General features: G+C 37.9%; 1 protein-coding gene across 3 annotated transcripts in view; it reads right to left on the bottom strand.

Annotated features, from left to right (window-relative positions):
* The window catches only part of ZFPM2 (zinc finger protein, FOG family member 2), a 318,609-nt gene that overhangs the window by 104,029 nt on the left and 186,855 nt on the right, over window positions 1-27,725 (bottom strand). For all 3 annotated transcript variants that reach the window (XM_054818506.1, XM_054818503.1, XM_054818505.1), the window contains one exon: window positions 3,357-3,468. In XM_054818506.1, the coding sequence (XP_054674481.1) occupies window positions 3,357-3,468 (112 nt within the window). The remainder of the gene's footprint in view (window positions 1-3,356; window positions 3,469-27,725) is intronic.

Raw genomic sequence — 27,725 nt, forward strand, 5'->3', positions numbered from 1 at the left:
GTTTCCTTTCAAAAAAAATCAGAATGGGATAATGGCACATGCCACGAGTAGCCAGCTTGTATCAGAGCTTGTAAAAAGGGGTATTAATGAACTGTTTTTCCCTTTTCTGATTTGTCCTAGCACTGAGGAAATGTAGTTATAAAAAATACAGATAGAAATAAGTATAGACTAAATAGAATTAATTTCAAATACTGAATAGTTATTTCATAGCTATTCACTCCGAATGTACTCTGATGTATGATTTTAAATAACCAGGTTCTTAATCTAAAAATTTAAATGGAAGATGAATTGTGATTCCACTGTAGTAACTTAGCAATGTAATCCTACATATGTACATCATATATATACACATACGTACGCACACACACACTTTTTGTGTTTCCTTGCCTAGGGAAAATGTTTTATGGAGAGTTTTGAAGGCAAAGGGGGAGTTAGCTGGCCAGCTCAGGTTCACTCTCAATAGGAACTACACGCCAGACTCCTCTCCCTGTGATTACTCCATGTGCGATACGTGGGCGACTACGGTGCCCATAGCTCCTAGGGAACTGAAGTCAGGCTGGCTTCTCACTGATGCTCTCCTGAAAGATCTGGGGAAAATTCTGCTCTCAGACATATACTGTAATAAGCTAATAGGAAATACGACATGCACTTCTGAGTCAGCAACTGACTGACCAGTACCACGTACTGCTAGCCAATTCTCAAACTTATTTTCCTCTTAGAAATGTGCCAGTTTACTCCACTCATCTCGAGTATAGTAAGGAAAACAGCTCCCAGGTGACCAAATCTGCTACATGTACAGTTCCACACATTTGTTCAGCTAATTGCATTCAGAAATAACAATGTATTGCTAAGCAAACTAACAAAATTATACACATGCAACTACAACATAACATCGAATTACAACTACATGCCAGCTGACACCGTTTCATTAGAAGTAATGGCACTACAGGAGACAGAAAGCTAACACAAATCATGGCAATGTAATCTGGAATGATGAGATACAAATTGAAGGAAGAAACATTATTCTATTTATTTATTTTACCATCTTCTATTTGACATTGTTTTGTGATCCAAGCCAATTAATCTTTCTAGTACAAAAATCCCAGCAGGGCTCAAGGGAAGCATAGGTGCTTAATGAACAACAGAGCAGCCAACTCAAAGCAGAGAGATGAACAGAATGCAGTGAAGGTAAAGCATATCTACAACTTATTTCCCGCATTAGTTTGGTGAACTGGCAGGTTTTTAACATGTATCTATAAATTAGGGCTCAAATTTATCCTCAACTTTAGTTATAATATGCATCTGCGGTAGAGATAATCAAATTCACCTTGAGCGCTGATGATCACAATGCCTTGTCTCACAATACCTTGTTAACCAAGTACTAAAATAACCAGCATCATCAGTGAAACAAAATCCAGCACGTTTGAATGAGAGTAATGTTTTGGGCTACTCAGATTGTACCGAAGTGAAGAAAGTTTTTAGTATTTGGGAAAAAAAAAAATTGTATTTCCATAGATTCAATCAGACAGATAGCACTGAAACTGTCTAATGAATTAGTTAGTGTTTGTGAAGTACTTTGAAGATGAAAAGTCTTACTGGTATATATGTGCTAAGTATTATTATAATTACAGAAAGAATGTAATACTTGATAAGACATCATCCTATGGGAATTTGCAGAAGCTATATTTTGGAGTGAAAGTAATTTCCCATTACATTAAAGAGTTGTTGCAGAGAAGTTGGCTTGTGAGTATTCGATACTATGAATAGCAAACTGCAGCTCGGGATTCTCGAGAAAAGCTTCACTCTATCACTCAGAGCACTTTGCTGCTTCTTTCACTTGGGCAGCAATCAGCAAGCGCAAAGGAAGGGCAGCTCAACCCTTTTTAGATCTGAGCCCAGTTCTCTAGTACTGCAGGTGTTTCAGGTTGCGGAATGAATGTGTTGGCATTCTGTAATTATAATAGAAAGAATTTATAAGACCCTGGTGTGCAACTCGTTTTTAACATGCAAATTCCCTGTTTTCAGCGTTTCAACTTTCAAAGGCTTGTGGCAGTTTAAAAGCAATCCTCTTATAAGTGTATAAATTGCAATGATTATAGGAACAAGTTGTAATTGTTTCTAGTAAGTTTTTAGGAGTCTTTGATGTTATGATTAGTGTTTTGTATGTTAATATATTGATATGGGTGCTTATTTGCCTGGATGCTTGTATGCTGAAATGGTCACTAGGTTGCCTCAGCAAACAAATCTTTGATCTCAGTAGGTCTGTTTGGTTAGAAATAAAACCTAAAAGAAATTAAACAAGAACAGTGCATGTTCTGAAGTATTCACAAAGTGCTGAGATTGGTGATTGAAATACAAGGAAGGAAAGTCATAGTTTTGCAACCTGATCTTCAGGGGGGATGCCAAAACCAGCTACACTAAATAAGTTATTCCATGTATTCACGATCTGAGTTTTTTGGTGTTTGTTTTGGTTTGGTTCGGTTTGTTTTTTTTAAACATTCTGATACTATACCCACATGTACAAAGCTTTCACAGTGACTGACCAAACAGTGTGGTGCATAGTCCATGGCACTATGGACTGAACCCAAGGCTCTTTAGGTTGGCTCAAGATGCAAGACAAAAGCCTTTGCATCTTGAACCAAAGTAGCTGTTAGATGTGGTTGGTTGGACAACAAAGCATGTTTGGGGGGGCCTTGTAAGAACTCATATTTACTACAGCAAATCTGACAATTCACATAAAACAGAAATAATACACATTGCCACTAGCCAGTGCATTCCAGTGAAGCATCATCACATCATCCCACTACACAGAGACTGGAATGTCAGAGGTGACAACCCTGAAATCCAGTTCCAGTCATCTTCTGTTACCATGCTGACATGAAGTCTTATCATAGTCCAATCAAGTTTGCATTCTTCTTACAAAAACAGATTTCAGTTAGTAGTCTACAATGTAATGTAACGTGGAAAAATGCTATCCAGTATGTCCAATAATACGTCAGAAAGAATTCACCCATTTAAAGTGTATAGATTTTACTGATGTTTCCCAAGAGGCACTAACTCTCAGAGAGAAATGGATGATATGTCTTCCGTCAGCTGACGTCCTTCTGTGTTTATAAAGCATTTAGTCTGTGTTTATAAAGCATTTAGCACACTATAGACACCATGTGGGGTTTTTATATCATTAAAAGGAAAAAAAAAAAGAAAAGCAAAACCAGAACACAGTAGGAAACTGGGAATGAAAAATGTTTGACTTTAAGGGGAGACAAACTACTTCATTTTCCTATTATGCAACAGGTATATTTTTATCTCAGTACCTTACACAAGAAACATAGAGAAAAAAATCGGCTTGTGTTTACCTTTGCTGTACACAATGCAGTTGTTTTTGTTGTCTTCTACTCCTTGCCAAGTCACATCCAGCAACCACTTGGGGCCAGCAGTCAGTACCATGGGGACTGAAGCCTTTGTCTTCTGTAGGAAGGATGATAACAAACAGATGCCATTTGCTTGCCTTGATTAAGAACTTGAATAATAATAGTAATAATCATTTTATTTGCAAACAACAAAATCTCCAAACCCATAAGCCAAGGTCTTATTCCCCTGCCTCAGGATTTTTTTTAAGAAGACACAAGCAGTAAGCTTTAGTTCTTTCATTGATTGAATGGTGAAACTATTATCAAGGATTTTTCCGAATGATATTGGATCAGATCTCCAAGATTAAAGCAGATCTCTGGTGGCTGAGAATTATAAAGGGAATGCAGATGACTTTCACAGCAAAGAGCCAACTGTTTAGAAGTGAACTTTAGACACATTGTACTCCATTATCAATGGGATCTCACTATTTCCTGAAACAGACAGGAAAGAATTTAAAGACTTGGTATCCATTTCAAAGATCTGTCCTGGGTAACATTTGTATTATCATAGGAAATTGTTCTGAATGGATAATGGCATTTTTCCCCTTTTGCTAAGTGTTGATGTGTGATTTTACTATGTCTGAAATAATAATAATGCTAATGATTCACTGTACTTTGTCTCCAAAAAGACTATAAAAGAAGTTGTATTAATAAATTCAAAGGCACAGAAGTAAAGCATGACATCCATTGCACCTGAAAGGCATGCAGGCAAGGAGATGCACATTTAACAAAACCATCTCCTGTGTATATTTTAGATTTTCTATTTAGAGAGTTTGATATTTGAGGAGATAACGTAGAGGCTTCAAACTTATTAATGCTTAACTCCTTTTACTAATCAAATGGTAAAAAACTGCGTAATCCTGAGTTTGTGAGTATGTGGCACTGAGATGCCACTTAGACTTCCATCATTCACAGGTCTTTTTCTCTATATCAACCATGAAACAACAGCAAAGAGTACAAAGTACAACAGTCACCATGTAACTTTTAATTTTTTTTTTTTTTCCTGGGATATAATTCTGTCCAAGACATTCCAACCTTTTCTAAGATAATTTCATTAATTATTTTTACATTCTACCAATAATTCTCCAGTTGGCTACAGTTATGTTCTATTGCGATATTCTGTATGATTGAGTTAAAAAATTTTAAGATATGGAAAATCATATATTTACATGGACATTCCAGATGCGTTGGCTACATTTATTATCTATGACTGTTTGAGAAATGTAGTGAAGTATATTAAAAGTTATTGTAAAAATTTTACATTCCCAAAATATACACAAAAATATTTATTGAAAATATTATTTAAAATACTTTAGTTATATAAGATTAAATTAATAATCTTATATAAGATATATTTAGTATTATTTATAATGCATCAATATTTTAATAAAGATAATTGAATAAGATGTATTGGCTGTCATAGTTCTTCACATTTTGTTTTTTGATCTGTTTATTCTCTAATACTCTTTTATCAAATAGAGTATTTCTTTCTTAATTTGTATTTTATATGTTGCATTTTTCATACAAATGTTTATGCATAAGTCACACTTCTTCTATATGCACACCATGATATTATTCATCTTCCAGAAGAGTTGGAAAAACCAGATATAAATGACAAATGAAATCACTAAAAAGGAATGTAACAGCTAGTGACAACACACCCACCTAGTGTAAAAACACTGAAACCAGAGACATGCAATGCCTCAATTCCTAAAACTGCTTTTTCTATGGGAAGTTGTAGAAAGTGTGTTTGGTTATATGAGGTATTAGAAGAATCAACCCAACTACATGCATTTGAAATCTGAATTTAAATTCTGATTTCTAACTGGCCCGTAAACAAGATGATTTTTTAAAAAAAAAATTGGTTAAGTTCATATATAAATTATCAAGAAGTCTGATATTCCCAATTATGAAATCAGTGCAAAGTATTTACATATGGACTACACAGAAAATAATGATATAAATGAGGCCCGAACTGAAGAAGATCTGCAAGAGATGAGATGAAAGGGAATCGAAGTGTCATCTCTGTCTCCTGTTATAGAAAAATCCGGACTTTAGTGTCATTTACACCACAACTGTGCTAAGGCTGCTATGGAAACAAGGAAGAGTGGCTATTCTTCACATAGCAGAGAATCATACCCATATTAAACACAAGCTTTAGCATGAATGTTAGCAAGAGTGACTGCAGAGCAATAATGAAGAGGAAGATCAGGACATGTTCCTACCACATGCTGCACTTCTCCAACCGCCATTTCAGCCAAGCCTTTAACATGTTTTTGTGCTTATGTGCATTCTCAGTCTCTGGTAATCCCAAGTACAATCAAATCACAGTGCAATATTATCCAGGTAGTGGCCTTTTCCAAGTAGACTAGAAATGATTCAGACATTCAAACAAGTCGTTTCTTTAAGTTAGAGGCCAAATTTAAAACCAAACCAAAACAAAATTCTATCTTTTAAGTGCAGAAGGGATCATCTATTTAATTTTCACAAGATCTAATTCCTATTTCTGGTTTTCTTCTTCCCAGACATCTGATATTTCATTGTGTCTCTCCCATCCATAAGGGTATTATTTGCATTAAGGTGGTATCAAAAAGCCTCAAATAATATCAGGGTTTTCTTGTGCTGGGCAATAGTTTATATTATCTACATAGACAGGACAAATAATATGTCCTGGGAAAGGATTACACTTAACCACATACTGCTGAGGAAGAAATGAGATGCAGAGATACTGTTTGACTTTCCCATGGAGATTAATTTCTCCTTTAGTAAGTGGTAGGCTTAGTCCCAGGCCACCACCCCTGTTTCTTCTAGACAACAGAGGAGCCCAGGCTGGTACCTCATCCCTTCTCAGGTGAAGCTGCAGCAGCAGCAGCCAGACTGAGAACCAGCAGTCAGGATGCGAGTCCACTTTGCCATCCCCCGTTTACAGGGTTTGGGTTTTTTTAACTTAAAGAACTATGTGGAGATCGCTGAATTAGCTTCCAGGTCAGCTTGGCAGTAAAACTTGTAATCAGCTCAGCAGCTGTGAGTGGTCTCTAGGCACTAGAGATAGGCTGGAGGAGGAACAGGGTGTTTTGTCTCACAGCTCTGCTAGCCCAGAAGAGCTGGTGGACACCTCAAAAGAATTTCCCACTCTCCCATAGCTCTGCTCCCAAGCTACACAGATATGTAAATAAACTTCTTTTAATATGAAAGCAAAACTTCACAAGGCCCTGGCTGCTTGTAAAGCTTGGCAGCTCCACTAAGGGAGACGGGCAATGGCTTCTCTTTGAAGTACCTCACAGGCATATTGTGTGAGCTGTAAGACGAGTCAGGACCACCACGGCAGTTCTTGGGGTCTGGCATCCTGTGAGGTTCACACGTTCTTAGGAGGTGTTCACCACTGACAAAGGCTTGCTCTTGTTGTGCCTTATTACATCGTAAGAATTGAAGCAAGCCTGCTGATTCAGGAAAGGCCATTTCCCTAAAATGGTTAAAATGAAAAGACCCCAGTCCAAGATAACAAGAAGCTATGGTTAAATCAGTCATGCCTTTATCACCTCAAGATTAGACTACTGCAATGCGCTATACCTGAGGCTACATTTTAAATCCATTTGAAAGCTGAAGCTGGTGCAGAATGCGGCAACCCGCTTGTAAAGCAGGATATCGTTGCTTTGAGCGCATTACACCAGTGCTTTTTAATCTGCACTAAGTGTCTGTGGGATTTAAGGCGATGGTTACAACCTGTGAAGCCTGGGACCTGTCTGTCTGAGATACCTAACTGCGACCAGCCAGGTCCTTTGCCCCAACTGTACAACTACAACTGAGATCCACCAAGGAACATGAAAAAGGGCTTTCTTGGCTTGACACAGAAGAAACTCTTGGCAAGGCAACATGTTCTTCACGACAGCTCTTTACCTTTGGGGCACTTGAAGTAAAGTATGTTAATGATCTGACTCTCGGAGTGTACCACGAAAATCATCCTGCAATTCGCAAGACTAATTTGTCATAGTGTAACATTTAGATGGTCATTCCAAAATGGTGGTGGGATGTGTTAGCTAGTTTATGCTACGCTTTTTTTTACAATACTATTAGAAGTATCTCTAGCTTAAGAACGGTAACTTTACAAAAAAGCTTTCTTGACACAGTAGCAACAATATTACAACTGCTTAAAAATAAGACTTCAAAAACCAAACAAAATTTTCTCCCTCTAAAAGAACTGGTACCAATTACTCAAAAGCTTGCAAACATTCTGCTTACTGCTTAGATATATAAGATGAGGCCATACAATAGTAACCTCACATTTTGGAAACAAGGGCACATTATAGAACCACAATATTGTTCACTGCTACACTAGGTAAGTGTGTATTCTTCGGTTGACTCATTTTTACCTGAAAATGCAATTTCTGCTAATGTCTTCACGCCATAACTAGACAAATTTGACAAGGACAAACAGGGTCAAAACTGTGATCTCTCAGGGAACAATTAGAATCAGCTAATGAGGATGAAAGAGGTCAGGCAGGCATCCACTTTTCACTAACCTTTGAAGCAACTGGACAAACAAGGGAGGTAACCCTCAATAAATGTTTATATTCAGTCAAGAGGTTAATGGAGATAAAAATAGCCATCACAGCAGGCCGAAAATAGTTTTGCACTCTCGCTAAAAGGAATCAGTGCTGACAAGTAACGTTAGATGGGCTCTTCCCTGCAAAGATTTCTAACATATGATGTGTGTGGCCTGGCAGAAACTTGAGGAAACCCCCACGCTGAAAAGAAATACGGTATGAGCAAGTTGTTTGAAATCTATGAAATTCTGATGTCAAACGCCTGATCGTTGCTAGCTGTTTCCTAAGAAACTGTGCCAGAGCAAAAAATAGGTATTGAGCTGATGTTCAGTAAGTCGTTGTGACACGACCATCCTGTCCCAGGCATGGTGTTCCAAAAAGTGTTCAAAATTATTTAAGGAGACATACTGTTCATTGAAAAATCACTACATTTCTATCTTGACCTTTTTTCTCTTCAATCGGTACAGAGCTCTATAATGTGAAAACTACTACCTTAATGTACTCTCGCCAAAACAGAGGAAAGTTGCTGGAGACTTAAGATACTCAAGGGCTTCGACTCTAATTGTACTTTGGTTCCTGTGAACAGATTTTCTTTCTAAATCTTCCAGAAAGCCTGAGTTCCCATAAAAGATACAGAAGATTACCAAAATGTCTTTGTGCCCTTGGAGAAAGTTCTAATGCCTCACTGTGCAGCGTTACTTTATATAGCCAATTAAAACCAAGGATATACTGGGAGGAGAGCTGTAAATATACCTCGGGTGCCTTCAGATATGAGTCTGGGATAGTAAAACACCAGTTAATACACCAACGGAGGTTTCTACTTTGAAATTCAATTTAAATTCAATTTGATTGTCACAGGCTTGATGTACCTTCTGACACGCTGAAACTGCAGAACGTCCCCTCTCGAGAGGTTAAGTTCATCTTTGGCAGCCACCATACTCGATACAGCAAAGCTTCATAAGCTCATCAAATCAGTTCAGCTGGGAAGGTCTCCTAAGGGGTCATTCTGGATCAAGCAATAGCAGAGATTGCACAGGTCTCAAACGATCCCTAATTAATTAATATTTGTTCTAAGATGTTTTTGAATAAGAAGAGTGGTAACTCTATCACCAGACACTTACATTGACAGTCTTAATGTATTTCTGCATCATATAACTGATTACAAATTCATCCAACCCTAAGACAAGCCTATCCAAACAGTCCACTGGACAGACACAGATTCTCATTTTGTTGTCGATTTGTGTGCAATCTGGACTGTCTTTCAATTTCTGTAGCTTCCCTGAAAAACTCTTATCTTTTTCCAAGGAGGACTCAGTCTTGGAAGAGTATTTATCTCAAGGGCTTCTCTGGAAATGCTGCCAGTCAAGGCCCGTGGCAGCACTCCACAGTGCCACAGCTTTCTTTGCTAGACATGCAGAGGCAACTCCTCTCCACTCACACAAGACTGGAGATGTCAGGAGGTTTTCGGTGCCGTGGTTCCATGCTGATGATAAACATCACCAAATACAGCAAAGACATGGCAGTCTCCAGCCTATAAACACCTACTCTGGAATTGTACAATTCCACTAGGATTTCAGTTTTCACAGCCCCTGCTATGTCTATCAGTGAGACCTTGACACTTAAACTAAATGCAAGAGAAATTTTGCAATCCTTAGCCCTTGCAGTTGAAAAAAAATGTATTTTGAAAACCTGATACGAACGTAACAGATGCAGTTAATTTCACCTAAATGCAGACAGGCTGGGATAACTGTTTTGGTTAGTAATTCACAACTTTATGGGATCCAGTGTTTCAGAGGAGCATTCAAGTATCAGCCTGTCTCATGGCTAGACGAAGGGAGTATGAGAACCTGTTTATCTGCACAGATGTAACTGGCGTTCTCCGGCATGCAAACTGGCAGTAAGAAGATAGACAGACAAATTGTTGCTGGTGATGGGCCATGAACCTAGTGACGGAGAAAAGAAGGAGGGATCAGTGTTACTTCCCAGTATCTTGGGCAAGGTGGGAGGGAAAAAGTCCTCATGCCTCTCCTGCCCTGGGCTCTGGATTCTCATTCTAAAGTGCTAGTGGTCAACATGGCAGTGCTGCACCTGTGGACTGCCTGGTTGTGAAACCATACCTAGTCTACAAAGCATTACATTTGGCTATTTATTTTGGGATTCCACTTACCTGAAGAGGGACTCTCTTCAGGGGTGGGTTGGGCTTTTTTGGTGATAGTAGAAGAAAAAGAATGGTAACATCTGAAGAGGCTGTGGTCAAACCAAAGCCTTTAAATGTTTCAAACACAAAAAAGGAAAGAAAAAAAAAAAATGTACACACAGATGGAATCCCAAAAGACAGCTGGGATTCCCTGCAACTGAGAAACCCTGCTGTTTACCCCAAGAGATCATCACTTGTCAAGTGACAAAACTGAACATACATTTCACCATATATCCACAAACCTAAAGCAGATCAAAGAAAATATTCAAACAAAAAAATACACCCTGGGTCTGTTAATATTTTCCAACACTTGTCATGACTTCAGTATGATTCCAAATTTTTTATTAATATTAAATGTGCCTGCTGATGAATGTCTCTAATGCAAATTAAATGTATGCTAAACATTGAGATAATTTCATGTTACCTAGCTAGAATGCATTTTTTTCAAATCTATAAAATAAACATAAATCTATAAAATAAACATAAATCAAATCTCACTGTAACTTAGGTACAAAACAATGGCTGACAAAAGCTTTTTCTATTTAATCCGAGATACCCTTGGAACTCATCTTCAAACTCTTCCCCAGAACTAGGAAGGTTTAAAATAATTAATCCAGATTCTGCAGCACTGGTCCTAGCTGAGGGTCCCAGTAATTTCTTCTGGCTGCTTGCCACATGGCCCTGGAGGAGGTGACAACCAGCTGATAGGAACAGGAATGGGAAAGCTGGAAACCGGACCTCTGAATACTCACTGAGCTTCCCCTACCCACACCAGCCTGTGTTGATGGGCTTTCTACTCCTGTCCTTCCCACCTATAAAGTCTTTTCACCTGGCTTCACCCAGCAGCTGCTCCTCCCCCATCCTGCCTTTCTCTTTCTTCCATTTCGTATATACCTGCCTGTGTCGAGATAACTCCTTCCTTTCCCAAAGAGCACGGGAGGGACAGCAGTGTATTTTGCCATCACTCTCTTGTCTCAACTGTCTCATTATATTTCTCCTACTACTCTCTGTCCTGTTCATTTCATTCTTCATGCATCATGACCAGCACCAGGAAACCGTATTCTTAGTCAGTGCTGTGATTAGCAGAAATATGATTAGGATATTCTGAAACCCAACAAGGCTGAGTGTATCATCTCTTTCGTGGTGAGCTGTGCTACCTGCGGGCAGCATGCCCATCGTCATTGTGTCTCAGTGCTCGGGTGTTTGCCATGGGCCTTGAACCTTTCCACTTTACTGTAAAGTTGAATACTTTGGATAATACTATTTCAGAGGTGACATGCACCTGTACCGATGAAATCACACTATATATAACTTATCTTTAGACAAGATATAATGCAGTGCTGCTTGCACACTTTCACACTGAATTATCAGTGTATTTTTCATACTGGGTTAGCCTCCCTGTTGTAAATTATTGTCTACTCTAAGAATTAGGTCTCTCCTTCTGCTAATGAGACCACGCCGATATTTGCCAGTAAATATTTTCTGAATGTACTTGCTTGAATGTAACTCCTTTGACTTTTGCTAAACATTTGTAATGTTAATTCTGCAATTCTGCAAACATTGAGTTTACACTGGATGGGTGGAGGCACTAAACTCTGGGATAAACCATCAATCCCTGTTAATCGTCTGACATTTGCTCTCTCACTTTGCCACAAAGATCATGTAGGGCTGGGGTAGTTAATGTGACAGCAGATATCCTAGACGATCAAGGAGACTATTACAGAGGTTTTTCTAGAAGACATGAAGGCATTTATATTGCATAAGGGTTAATTCTGCCTGGTCCAGCTACTTACATTGAAACTGTCCACAATGATTCCTGGTTCTACAGCTTAGTTACAGCATGGTACTGAATAGTTTCTGTCTTGCAGTAATTTTGGATTTTTTTTTCTCTGCTGTACTTTTTCTTACCCTGGAATAGATGATTTAAACCATCATTTCCAGAAGTCCAAATTTCATGTATTATACGTATTTATTTTTATCTAAGGAATCCATTAAAATACAAAAATTAAAAAGGACATGCATAAAGCTTTCTATAAACAGTCCATTCCACAGAACTATAGAGCAGTTAGTAGTTACAGATTCTGCTTATTATATATTATTATTACTTTCTCTGGAACTGCAAACACAGGTTGTGTATTTTACTTTAGAAAAGTGAATGGTTTTGTTAGGAGAGGTGAATAAGAAAAAGTCATGCTTTAGCAGCAGTAAAAGATAATATTTTTTAATTTCACTTTTTTTTCCCCCTGGAACCGAAAAGGTAGAAAATAAAAAGTTCTCTGTATATGCTTGTCCAATACTTTAACTGTATAATCCAGTGCAGCTCTGTTAGGATTATATTTCTAATTAATATTGTGATGCCTTTATGAAATATATATTTCATACAAAGGTATTGTAGTCAAAGGTGTAGGTATGATAGTGTAATTCTCTTGATGATGCATGATACAATACTTCAACTTCAGCGGTACACACAGAGAATGCACACTAAATATTATATATAATTTCCTACCTAATTCATTTGAAATAGAATTGGGGAATAGAAAAAAATCCTTCCATGTTTTTCTTCCTGATTTTTAAAGATTTTTCTGCACGTTTTTGTTAAATATTTTTATATATATCTCTACCAACAGGAAACACGGTACTTTAACGTAACAGTATAAATTCAATATACAATCCTCTGCTCAAGTTTTATATTTGTTAAGACAGCATAATCGTTAAAGTATAAGTTTAACGCATGATTCAACAACCAGAAGTCTACATGTATGACTTTGATTAATTATTTTTAGTTCAGTTAAAACATCCCAGTTCATGTCATTTTAAGATTATCCTTGACATATTTAGAAATCCTAATGCAGATTTTATGGCCCACACCTATCCCTGATGGTGCTAATGGACTAGACATAATGAATCATTCTAATTTGGATGAAAGGACCACACAACATTGCGGCAGTCCTTTAGAGAATTAAGGCTCAATTCTGATCTTCCAGACTTATGAATGCATTTTTGGGATTAGGCCGCGTATCTGTACATCTGTTGAGTCTCAAGGGGTGTATACTCAGCTAAGTATTCTGACCTTCCAATGTACTGTATCAAATGTGTGGCCCTGGGATATGAAAGGATTTGATTACAACTGTATTTTAACACTGATTTAATATATAATTATGGGGTAAAACCTAATTCCTCCGTACATCTTCATGTAGAAAATTCCATCACTATTAAGCAGACACTAGGACATTTTTCACCCAGTGAGTATGACAGTAAATGGAAGAAACTGAAACACCCACCCAGGATAATGTAAAATCAAGGACAATCTTCTTAGGGATGGCTTTAAAATCAGCTTCTTGTGTCCGTAAAAAACAAGTTTAAATTATCTCCTGTGAGTGTGTTGCTAGTTGGTACACTGTTGCATTATGCATGATTCTTGACTGCTTATGTAAAAATAAACTGGAACAAGGTTCCATTAGTGATTTTCAATGTTACTCTGCTTTCTTGTCTACAAGTAATGAGGGGAGGAATTAACTTTACATATATATATATATAAAAAATATTGATGGAAAAGTTTGCAAATAATTGGAATTTTTGGTTATTCTCTATTCACTTATAAGTATAATTTCTATTTTCTAGTCTGTCAAAGATAGAATGTTGTAAAATTTTTAAATTTTTTGATTCCACTGGAAACCCCTCCCAAATATTATCAGTGAAAAAACTCACAAAATATTAAAATAGACTTCACAAGAAAATTAGTTCAGTAGAAATAAACATATGACTATGCAGTATTTTAAAGTTTTTAATCTTTCTTCCATTCCATCAAACTTTGTATAGGTTTTTAAATATATAGCACTGGTATTGAGTAACTGATTAATAAGGGGACTTCAGAGAAATTGCATTTCAAAATTCCATGCTTTTTCATCAATATGATCTTTCACAGATCTGACTTATGGATTAATGGTGCTTACATTTTCTTTATCATTTCAGAAGGCTTGGACCAAGAAGATGAACTGAGCAGAGCAGCACCTTTACCTTGCAAGCAGTTACTTTCTTCCAGTTGAAGAATATGTTACACATAATCAAGTCATTTGTTTCCCCACTGCCTTAAAAGTGTGAGGGTTTTTTTTTTTTTTTTGCTGTTCTCACATAAAAATGAAAATGAAGTTCCCTAAATGCCCGATGGCAGATTAAAAGGATCCTGATTTTTTGTAGCTTGTATGACATAGTTGTGCAACGCAGCTCTCATCTTAATTGCTTGAGTGTACAGACTCTATGCAGCATGACGAAGAACTGCAACTATCTAAGTTTCCATGAGAAAAAGAAGTTTTCAAGGAATGGGTGAAGGTCCTTCACTGGGACTGGAGATAAAGATGGAGAGTCCAGCAGCAGGACTGGTGACTATGGGGCTCTGGTTCCAGTAAGACTCAACAAACAGCTCAGATGAGAATCTGAAGTGCGGGAAAACAGCCTGTAGCTTCGAGATTAGCTTTCTCACACTATTCCTGAGTTAAGCCAGTACAAACATCATCATGAATGCATAATTATGATTACGCACTACACTATGCATAATAGATCTTAAAATCTGGAAACAAAGAAGTAGTGTAGGAATGCTGTTTTGAGGCTTTTGGTTTTGAACACAATGAAGCTGGGTGTAAGGGTAAAAGCCTCTCTGTAAGTAAAAACAGTGCCAAGAAAATGCATTTTACTTGGAAAATTCATTCAGATACTTATGAAACATTTACACATAAAAGGGCTATAAAGGGAGATAGGGACCTGGTGTTATATTTATAACTTGAAAATAACAATGAATGAAGCCCAACCCCCTCCCATTTTAACATATTTTAGGGAATTCAAAAAAACTGTCACTTGGAATAAGTAACAACAGACAAAGAAGCTGACAACTTGGCAAGTTTATTTAAAGGATCTTTTTCTCAGAAAGAAAGAAACTGATTTTTTGAAATTCTTTGCAGCAAAAATTTGACTAAAAAACAATGTCTGTTTCTGGGACTGATGGATCCCAAGTTTAAATGATGGTATTAATAAAGAATGATGCAACTTGCTTACAGGAAGCTGATGGATCCATTCACTTGCATGCATAGAAACAAAACAGTGTGAAAATGATGAATGGAATAACTGGGTGCATCTACAACTACAGAATATTACTGTCAAGCTCTTGCCAGTCACCAGTTTATAGATTAAGCCACTTCAGGACAGCAGTGCTGCAGCTCCGGGCTCTCGGGAGCTTTTGGGATCCCAAGTCCAAGGAGAGGCCCTCAAGTGGAAGTGGGCTGGCTTTCAAAAGTAGGCAGCATCAAAGAGAACAACAATTGTGCACCTGGGTCACAGGAGTCAGGTTAATTTTTTTTTTTCTTTCTATGAAATGAAATACTCAGAGTGATAATAAGAATTACACTGAAGTACCACCACACTGCGGACTGAATTTAAGTGATTAGAAATCTATTCTACTGTTGGCTCAGACCAGTTTCAGAAATAATGATTTTTTAATTCCAAAAAGTAATTTTTCCTTGAAGGCCTTCCCTTGTTCAAAGAAAGTCAAATCAAATCCCTCTGCTTCCAATGAAATTTTCAAATCAATTTTGAGATACCTGAGAGAAAAAAAAAAAAAAAAGACAGCTTCCAAATGTTCCTAGTACTTCAATACCCCAGTGAAGTCAATAAAAGGAAAAGAAAGCCCCTCTTCAGTGCACGTGTTGCAGAGCCAAGAAGGCAACCCAACACCACAAACAGCATTGGCAGTATGAAAAATCAAGAGCTCTAAAAAAGCAAAAGCTTTAGAAATTGGCAGAATCAGAGAAGTCCAGGCTATCAAACTACAGAAGTCAGGAAAACTTTATACCAGAATTTCTCTTCTTCTTGACACAGAAATTGGCATTAAAACGCCACAGTCCTCCAGCCACCCTATCTGTTTCAAACAATGACCACGTATCGCTTGGCACCACTTGGCAGCAGCTGTTCAAGGCGGGCTGGAGCCTGGCATCCCAGCTGAGCAGGGGTTTTCCCTGCTCCCAGGAGATACGGACCCCAGGTGAGGAGTGAGGCCAGTGCGGGGCATCGGCCTTGCGTGGCGGCCGCGTGGCTTGAGGGTCACCGCAACCTCCGCACACCTGGCACCCCACTACGGCGGTCACAAGCCTTCTCGGTTTTTAAGGGAAGGAAATGAGTAATTGCCTGATTTTCACGAGCTCGGATCCCATTTGCACATCGAAGGGAGGTGGCCACGTGAGCCTCCGACAGCTCCTGCTAATTCCCAGGGGAACAGTTGGGTGATGAACGCTCGAAAATCTGCCTCTTCACTCCTCCGCCATGGAGGTGACCTTTGATCAAACTTTCTTGCGCTAAGGTGTGGATGGCCAACAAGCGAGCATGAGCTGCGACATCAAACAAAAGAAGCAGCGCTCGAATCCGGCACTGGCTGCGGCATGGCTATACGGTCCACATCAGCTGCTAGAAGGAGGAAAGCGATGCTCAGGACCAAGCGCTCCCGCCGCACGCAGCGCAGGCAACACCGGCCTCTGCTCCTTGAAAGTTCAAGTGAAACTTGATTTACAGCCACACCTTGGGCGGCGGGCGAGCGCCAGGAGAGCGGAGAGAGATCTGGACAAAGAGTGATGGGAGGCGGGGGCGGGGGGCGGCGGGTTCCCTTAGTATTATAAAAATGCATCTTATTCTGTTTTTAATCAACGAACCTTATCCAGCAATCAAGGCAGATATATAATAAGCTGAGCTACTCTGTAAATCTAAACATTCCCCACAAATAGAAAAGATACAGCCTGAGCTCTCTGATTGTTACTACGGCAACTATCTAAAATGAAAATCTGGTTAACCCTTTGCATGCTGTAGCTACCCATGCATCAGTGTTAGCTGACTTCCGCGCATTTATCTCTCCTTTTTCCCCCTCAAGAAATTCATAATTGTATTGCTTCACAGTAGTTATGCTCTGGTTATCCTATTTGAGACTGAAAGAACTGCGATAGGTGGTAGTTTCGTATGTACAGCTGAGTTTTGTTACTTGCTCATTACTGGGATTATAGTTCAAAAAACAACTAATAAAACACAGGAGAAAATCCCTAGATTACTCCACAAGGCCTGGGATTTTGATTAAAACCTTGACAACAGGAATGGGATGCTTTCTAGTAAACCCCACCACTGCTTTTTTTCTTTTAGCTGTGAAATTATTTGACTGTAAATAGGATATTTGTCAGAGGAGTTATTTCTCCATATTGCATTATAAACAGGCTACTTTTAAAACACTTCTTTTAAAGCTTCTATTTCTTAAGTATTGCACAAAAGACTGCCAGCTATTTTAACAAAACAATGCATTAGCCACAGTGCTTTGAAAATTAATGGGCGGGTATTGGACTTGAAATTTCTCTGAAAAGCAAGAAAATTCAGACAAATGAGAAAACTGACTTTCTAATTTCTACAAGAGTAGCAGATGATTTTACATTCAGATTTATACTTGTATCTACCTGAATATTTGAGACAGTTTCATTATAAGATCTATGTGGTAGTGTCATGACAAAGTGAAATTCTCTGCAGTTGTAAAGTCTTCCACAGCTCATTGCCGAAAACAACTGAAGCCATGGAAATTCGCCTGTATTTAAAGTGAAGGAAGCGGGACATGGCCCATGGGCATCAATTCTGTTGATTCTTTTACTTCGTGCCTACCATGTAATTAAAAGAGACCCTTCACTACCAGGCAGAATTTGACTCTTTACGGCATTCCCATGTATATCATTTAAGATGAATATGCACCATATCAATTGATTGCTACTGAAAGAGAAATATTCAACTGATATTTTACGGCATTCACTTCAGTCAATTCAACATAGATAAACGGCCTTGGACATTTTTGCACAACTGAATAACAGACATGTAACTTGAATAAATTAACAAATAACATACTTTTCTTTATAAAAGCAAAATTTACATGTAACTGAGCCCATATAACTTGAAGTGACTGAGGTAGTGCATAAATTATCTTAAGATCTTCTTGGAATGATGTCTGTGTTAAACTGAAGGTTATCAAACTTCCAGTACGTTAGATTAAAGATGCCATGTACAATTGAAATGGAAGAATAACCATTAATTAGTATCTTAAGATTAGTAAAATATCAGTATTATAATACTCAATTTTATTGAAAGGAAACATTGACTAAGCTGTTTAAGTTTGCCTAGAATTGTTTCAAACTTCCAGAAATGAATTGGTTTAAAAGAAGAAACTGGATTCTTTATTATAAATGTGTATGTCAGTGCATGTTAGCAGTCAGAAATCTTAATATGTTATTTTTATTTACAGAAAATTGAACCCATTAAAGTGAACAACCTACCTTTCTTTTTTTCTTCTTAATAAACACCTATGTTTCAAAAAAACCTCACAGACCTTGCCTGCACTCTACACAAACAGGACAGACCACTGGCACCAGGGAAAAAACACACCTCTGGTCACATCCAAAATTTTTTAAGGTTGGTGTAATGACTCCAGCTAATTTGAGGTTTTGCATCAGGATGAGCGAGGTGCATAACACATGTAAGGACGGTACTCGAATACACATAGGTAAGAAAGCTCTCAGGAGGAGAATGACATGAATTATCATGACTCAGGATGCATTCCAACTGTGTTTTTCCAACTTCTGAAATGCTTCCCATTTTTCTGTAACTAATTTGATATACAGCGTTCAAAGTAACTTACATTATACTTTTTTTTTAATCTGTCTTTTTAATAAATTCAAATGGACTGCATTTTCTAGTTACATTTCATATTTACAATACTATGATCACGAGATTCATCCTAGAGGCTTTCCAAACATCAAGCTTATTTATCAGTGTTGGCTTATTTCCCAGGAATATGTCCAAAATAATCTAGAAATGTACTGGCTAGTCAACATACTACACATATAAGCAATTCTTCAGTGATTCTAGGAACGTATAACAATCCTAGTTTTCCACTATATTATTCCAAGTAAGATTTTTTTTTTTGAAAAAAACAAACAACTGTTACCACATCACCGATTTTTTTTTTTTTGTGTGGACTTTTTATCCACCACACCCCACCTCGTTTCCATATTACCTTCTAATTGCTGCGTTTGCCCAACTCATCTATTAACCAACTGACTTGAAGACTCTATATCTCCTGTCAGGTAGATATGGATCCCCACTCTTTTGGCTATGCTATAGTTGTATATAATTATTTTGAAAGGAAAACATAATTTGTATGTATGTGATTTATTTGTCCAGGTCAATTACAAGGACTTGTCTTCCTGGGGGCAAACCAGGGTCAAATGTTGTCTTCCTTGAAGAACCTTTAAAGACTTGGGGGAACTCCGCCTTGTAATCACCAGAGAAGCCCACCCTTCTTGTGGGTATTTGCCCTCCTTGACCAAGCACAGAAAGAGTCACAGGGCTTACAGCAGGTAACAGATTTCAAAAAAAATTCAAAAGGAAGAGAGTATCATGACCTGCATACAGGATTCACAATGGTGAGGCCATCCTTGGGGCGAGATTCCACTCTGTTACTATATATTGCTCAGTAAGCCTCAGGAATCCAGCACACAAGAATCTCATCATCTGACTGCAAATCTCCATTTCTTCAACCTTAATCTAAAATGTTTCCTAAAGCCTAACAAACAAAAACTTAGAGTAAAGTTATAAGTAAGGACCAAACCTGGAAACTACCACTCCGAAAATCAGCTAAGCAAGATTTATTTCTAACAGTAGTAATGCTTCAGATGATTGTCATATGTAATCCCTTGGCAGTCTCTCACCAGTGTACAACTAATGGCAGCAGAGAAGAATCATAAAGAAAGATGCACTGCTAGAATCTATAGGCAGTTCAAAGAAAACTTTGTGAAAATATATTATTCAGTAATGAAAAATTTAGTTTTTCCAATTTTGGTAAATTTTTAAGAATGTATGATTTTGCAAAATATGAGTTGATTTTGGGAAAAAGACTCAAACGTTCCTTTTTCTTTAGATCAATGATGATAACAAAATAGAGAATACTGCAAAATGTTCCAAATCCTAGCTAATTGTGTTATGAACCCTTTAATTGTTTTCTTTAAACTCAGCACTGGCTTAAAGTGTGCAAAATAAAATATTCAGTGTAATTTTATGCAAATGCCAGGTACAAGACTAACAATTAACAAAGGCAATCAAATCTGTCCAGGCATATCTGTTCAGTTATGCAGGCTCATCTGTAGTTCCACAATAGACAAGCAAATAGACAGCAGGTCATATTTTAGTCTCAGCAGCACAGATACTATTCCCATTGACGTCAAAAGGAATTGCACCTGTGGTTCAGATAACGGAATTTAACTCAATCTTTGCAGGTCATCCTTTCTTTATAGTATCTCCACTGTCAAAGATTTCACGATGTTAATAATTTCATTTTGCATTTAAAGAAAAAAAATTACTATGCTTCCGCCCTTGCCCCCCTTATACATTAAGGCTGACTCTTCAAGTGTTTATTCCAGCATTATTTCAGCTCAAAAATACCAGAGAAGTCAGTAGGAGTTTCTGTGGGGCAAAGCTCAAGGATTACAGGCTTTGGATTACATAAACATTTACCTTCAGGAAGAAAAAAAACCCACAACTTTTTCTATTTCATTGTACTTTAGAAAAGCTAACATTACAGCGGGTAAAACCTCCCTTAATTTCTTTTAGATATACCTTCAGTATTCATAGTTCATACAAATGCCACGACCAGACAGTAAAAAATTAAATCCATTACATTTCTGTTTTTCCTGAAAATGATTTCCAGCTGAAGGAATACCAATCAGTTTAACCATCATATGGAAAACCACAAAGTGGACACAATCCTGCTCTCCCTGAAATCAGTGACACACCATTGCTCATATTTATGTAACCTCAACATTTCTGTGTAATATATGAACAGGCTGTGACTGGAGGAAAATGGATAGACCAAGCAAAAACATACCAACTACAATACTCAAGAAGATCACTAGAAGTTAGGATACTAAAATAATGACAGCATTAGAAGTGTAATAGGGCATAATTAACTTGGGGAAGGATGCCAGTATCATGTAAATAAATGCAGTGACACACAGTTCATTCTAGGAACTAGAATTGTATGTATCTGTACATGCTGGTAAGTGCATCCTTGTATGTTCCCCAGCATCGTGCTGCAAGTGCTCCAACCAGGAGGACATCCAGGTAGCTACGTTCATACACTTTTTCCTGTAAGTTTGCTGCAGATAAGAATGACCATGTATTTAGAGATTACGCTCAGGGACACCTGCAGCATCATGTTCTTCAACTGCATTTTGAGGACATGTGCTTTGCAAAAAGCATCACTATTTCTCTCCTAGAGGAACGGTATTTCTTTGCACTGATGTTTCAAAAAAAAAAATGTATTTCAACATCCCTATAGAGTTATAGATTTAAATCCTTACTTGAGAAGCTGAAAAGGCTGCTCAGGCAAAGCACTTGCTATCATTGTGCCTTCTGTACTCAGGAGCAACAGGTCCTGCCCACAGGACTTGGGAAGGAGGGAACAAGCAGAGCCCACGCTCCAAAATCTATGTATTTAAAACTAGCTATAATTTTGTTTTTCCTTCTATTTTTAACAGTATTTGTTTTAACAGTGAACAGTTTTCTGAGAGTCTCTCTCTTAAGCTCTCATGGTCAGTTAGGCTTTACCTTATGAAAGTCACGAAGTTCTATTTTACTTCCCCAAGAGTTAGATTGTGTGAAGGAGGTATTAAAACTTCCTTTTCCAATATCAGGTCTGAAAGAACTCAAAACCACATAAGTTACCTAAAATCAAACCAAAAATGGCATAAATTTGGCAGGGATAGATTTATTTGAATATTCAAATGACTTTTTGAAGCATTCATCCATTTTAAAATCAGTTGCATGTATGCACCGGCAATGGAAACGACACAGAAAGCGGACATACTCTATACAAATAAAAACCACAGAGAGTGAGTCAGGGCATTACATGAGAAACACTCTAAAATCACTCTCTGAATCACTGTTTTACTTAGTTAAAGCATTTTTAAGAGCCAAGATGAAGGATCTAGACTCATTTAATAAACTGTGGCCATGGTATCTTTTATCAGTAGAAGTTTTTCTAGCTTTCATTAGTTCTGAAAGATTTAATGCTTAATAGATTGAATAACTACAATTTATACTAGCAGTTACTCAGGTTCCTAACTCTTTTTATACAAGGATATTTTATCTTTTAGCATCCTTCGCCTTATTTTTCATTATATTCTCTTATACTTCATATTTCACTTAGTGCTTTAGTGACTGGTAAGGAAAAAGGAGGAGCAAGATATATGAGGGGAGTCTTGAAATCTCCCTCTTTCTCATTCTGAACATCACTATTAAATTCAGAAATCATTCAACAGACATTAGCTAATCACCATTAGGCTGAAGGCTTACATTATACAAGAGATGCACCAACTTGTATTAAGAAACATTTGACTTCAAACTACATGCTAAAATCAACAGGAATATACTATCTTAAATACTTGAGCAAAACTCAGTAAAAGATACAGTAGGCAAACATTGTAGTCAGCTCAGCAGTGATTACCAACTCATGCTCCAAATTCACTATAAAATGAAAATCAATATTTCCACAAGTTCCTGCAACATAAAAGATAACCTTCATTGATTTTTCTAGACTTAGGCCTCACTGATAAAATCTAATATAAATTTTCAACCACGAGGATTTGGATCAGAGCAGGGGTGATAAGTCCTGCACATCTCTTAAGAGGTGGAGAATTTTTTTTTTTAAAGTGCACGTTCATACTATTTATAATTTGCCCTGTGCAAGTGAAAGCCTTTTCCACCAGTGCTATCAGGAATCTCTTCTAATTTTTATTACTGTGAGGCTAAAGCCTGTTCCAGATAATTTGGAAATTTCAGGGGAATTGTGATAGGGCTGATGGTGCAGCCCTGGCTGACTTGAGAAAAGAGCTAACCCGTAATAGCCTCCATGGCCGTGCTGATTAAATGTTGCCATAGATGAAAGGCCTGCCATCGCCGCAATAAATTAACCAATCACACAAATCCCAAGTCAGTGCTAATCCTTCCTTGATACTCTGATCCTCTGATCAGCTCAAGGAGGTAAAGAAACTGGCTTGTGACGCTTGGTGCTCTAACCCCTGGATTTCATGTACACAACGAGCTAATGATATCTTGCTGACCAGTTCAATGGGATGAACTTCTCTCACAACCCTTAGGGAACACTGTGGCCTCCTTTAAAAAAAATGACAAGCACATGGCAGGTTTTGTGTTTTATTACGACACCGCAGGAAAACTAACCAGCACTTGTTAACCACAATAAGCATCAAACTGACATTTGCTATAAAGCATGTTGTATTTTACAAGTGCAAGTGATGGATTAAACAGGAACCGAGACGCTAACCCAAGAGTAATTGTTCAAGTAATTGTGATTAAGCTATCCTACTTTTGTTAGGGAAGTTTGCTACCTTTTCTATTAGCCTAATTTTTATCCTGTTCTTACAATTTGGGGAGGGGGAGCAGGAGGGGGGGATGCATCCACATATCTGAGAGTGTAAGAGAGAGGAAGAGAGTCCCTTTACCCCTTCCACACTCGCTCAATTGTACTGCCACAGTGTGATTATAATCAGATTTAGACATAGACTCATTTAATCAATTAACAGAAGGTCTGAACACATGCAGCATTTTCTCATTAATTATGTGAATGCCGCCTTTCCAATACACTTTGTGAAATTGAGTCGGTGCAGTCTGCATTAGTGTACTTCATAATTGGGGAAACTCTTTTTTTTTTTTTTTTTCTCCAGTAATTGGTTGCTAAAAGTAAGAAAGCTCTGGGGTTTGCCTCTAGGGCTTCCACACATAAAGAGTTTTGAAAGTACTTCATTATCTCTCCTGGTCAGTTCTGTGAAATTAAAACTGTTTTTTCCCTTCTTTTTTGAGGAAGTGGTTTGAAAGTAGGGTTCCTAGAAAATGTACGTGCCTATGTGCGGTGTGTGTATGGGCATGCGTATGTGTGTGCTCATGCAAACATACACACACACACACACACACGTAAAATCACTTAACTCTGGCTTGTCTCAGAGACTGCCATCACTGAAGCCCACACCAACATGAAGCACACAGGATCTGACCACTAGCAATTAATTTTATTGAGGGACAATAGGTCTCGAGATATAAGTGGGTTGCCCAACTTCTTCAAGAATGATTACTTTTACCAAACTTACACAATCAAAATCAATCATACTTGAGTGATTTGCTAAGAGAAGTTCATAAGGTTTGGGATGGTGTCCAACTGGTCAGACTGGATATAATTCATAGAACCTAGTATGTCATTTGAAAGAGCCATAGCTACTAGAGAACCAAGTCACTACGCTTTATCGCCTTTGTTTGAGCGTTTCGTACATCTTTTTGTTCCTCTCCTCTCTCTTGGGGGGGATATACATGTGCACGCACACATGGACTCTGCTGCTGTCACCGCATCCCTCCCTGTGACTTTCCCAGCTAACCCCTTCGCACTGCTGGGCTCACAATGGTTAGCCCAGGAGCAAGTCTCATGGGAATTAATTAGTAAGAATATCACAAGAAGACAGCTCCCTCCCTGCAAGCCATTGTGGGCCAGCACTTCCCAGTAACGTAGCTATCTCTGGCAAAAACTGTTTTCCAAGAACAGCAGATGTTAGTGCAGTCCAGAAAGGTACTTAAAGTGCGTTTTATTCAATAGAACCACAGGGGTTGGAAGAAATTAAATGGGGCTCTTCTGTCAAATTTAATCCTTTTGATTTTACCTCTGATGCCTCATATCGGCTAATGTGTATCTACTTTAATGCTGCACTTATCCAAGTTAACTATACTGCACACTTAATATTTTAACTTTTACTGGCTATCAGAGCAATACAGAAGATCATTCTTTATGATAAATCATTAAAATAATACCTTGTGGAAGTGTTTTTTGCATGCACGGAGATTCTCAGACTTGATAGTCCATGGTAGAGCTTAAACTAAAACGATCGATAGTTTAATAATTTAATGAAGAAAAAAGAGAGACTGACTATTTGTCTGTATCAGTTTTTATACTTTATGAGGAAGGACAGAAGCTGTCGTGTTCTTCAGAAAGACCCATACATGCTTTCACTTTATATCCCTTGCTTCATAATGCAAATGTTTATATTCCCACAATAGCATTACGCTAAGAAAAAGACCCATTCTGTCTTTGCTGAGCTAGGGGCTTCTCTAAGGCCAAATGTATCCCCTGCCAACTAACGCAACGGCCATGGACGTATTTGATCCACACTTTCTCCATACCACTGGACTGCCTAATGCAACTCTAAACATAACCTTTTATTTGAGCAAAGACGCATCATATTTTCGCATAAAGATCTCCATTTCTGCCCGCACAAGTGAAAATGGAACAAAATACACATACATTAGTGATTGCCTATATGAAGCTTCAGGCCCACAGATGGAGTCCAGGCTCTGAAAACTTCAGTCACTGGCTAACAAAAACTCTATCTCCTGCTTTTCTGCAAATAGCATGGATAGACTAGATTACAATATCTTTAGAGAAGCTAAAATAGCATTCAGAAGGGAGATTTATAGCGCTATACTCATCTTTTCTCACAGAATCATAAAACTCATAGTACAGCAGGCACAGAATCCATTGCAATCAAATCTCTAAAGACGGCAGTAGGAAAGAGAGCTTGCTCAATTTTACTAGGAACAGAGAAGGTGGACTTCGTCCAAAGATTGATTCTTTTATATTTCTGCTGGAATTTTTCTGTTACTGTCAAAAAAAGAAAAAAAAAACAACAAAAAAACCAAACCACCACCTTTGTATTTCAAATAATCTCCAATATATGCCGTCCTACACTATTATTATGGAAACTGAAAAATTAAAAGACCCGAAGATTGTCTTAATGTATATATTAGTATATAAAAATAGACCTTACTATGTCCTTCTCTTCGGGTGACAATTTCACTGACTGCATTGTCTGTTTTGTCTGAATAATGGTCCCATGCAAGTGGATGAATTTGTTGCAAGGAAAGCTGTCTTCATTTCTATTTCCTCCATTTCCATTATGTCCCTGTTTTGATAACTCTTCACTTACTGGGTGCACAATGTTTTAAATTGTCGTTTCAAATGTGCTAATGTAAATCCCCATCACCAGCATATGTGGACAGGGACGGGAAGTTCGACCCCAGTGTCGGTGCTGTTTTAGGTGTAGTATCACAGTGTTATTTTAAGGTCAACACTATGCTCGGAGTGACTTTACAAAGAAAGAGGGTCAATGAGGTAACCGCATAACGTACCCAAACACGACCAGCTCTAGCGGCAGAATTACCATTAAATACAAAGGGTAGGAATGCAAAAATACAAGCACGCAAGAAGAACCGATTGAAAAGAAATACCTCGCACGTTTCCGTGTGCAGGCTGTATGATCTTCTTACCAAATTCTTTGTCAAAGAACAAAGTAATCAAATTTTAAAGTTTTTACTACAATAACCTTGGATCCCCTAGGGAATACTCAGTGAAATATGAGAGAGGTTTTAATACCTGGAAGCACAGCTGCATTATGGTGAGGTCAATTTAGGAGCACTATTGAGACTCTAGGCCATAATGACTCCATATGGAGCCGGATAGTAGCTAAGGTAATAAACTTTCACAGTGTGATTTCTTTGCTCAGTGCAATACTAGCATAATTCGGCAGTTAGTCATCTTTCATTCAATGGAGAGGGCTTTTTTCTCCTTTTTTTAAGAGCTACCATGTGCTCATTCTTTCCTCCTCATCACAGAAGGTTTACAAATCCAAAGAAAACATTAACTGAATTCCAAATGAAAAACTCTGAATTTTATGAGTGTCTGAATGCTGAAGAAAAGGGAAATTCCTCAGTCCTCGACCCCTACACAAAGATGTTTCCGTTTGTCTTAGAAACTGGTGTTAAATGGATATTGGCCTTAGCTTCCACAGTAATAAGAAGACACTAAATGCATTTGAGGACAGAGAAATAAGAAATTGGGGACAGCTGCGGACAGCAGATTTGGGACACTGGTATCATGTATGTAACAAATCTTTATTAATAAGTACATTAAATCCCATATTTTTCATTTATAACTGCTGCATAATTTCCTGTTAACACTTCATGTAAATTCCAGATAAGGTAATAATTTTTTTTCAGAATTCTATTTCTGTTTCATTATATGTTCTACACTCTGCCCCACAGGTCAGTCGCATGATTGAAGTTTTATGCCTCATTAAAATTCCCCTAGTTAAAACATGGAGACAGAATTTTGGTAATTCCTTTCTCCACAACTACAATTAACCATTCCGCTGGATTCCTGTATTACTGCAATCCAAGTTTAAAAATTACTGTATGGTGAGATGGTCAAGGGGTCTAAATGTCCTAAACATAAGGCTCTTATCTTTCTTTGCTCCAATGGCTGAAAAACCCTGCACCACCACCTCCCAGTTCAGTATTTCTAGCTAGCAGCTGCTATCAGAAACCTAAATAACAAAAATATGCAAACTTGCACACTAATTCCCTTTGGAGATAGATCTTGGCTGCAGCCCTGTCATAAATCAG

Source organism: Grus americana, chromosome 2 (assembly GCF_028858705.1).
Source record: "Grus americana isolate bGruAme1 chromosome 2, bGruAme1.mat, whole genome shotgun sequence".
Lineage (NCBI taxonomy): Eukaryota > Metazoa > Chordata > Aves > Gruiformes > Gruidae > Grus > Grus americana.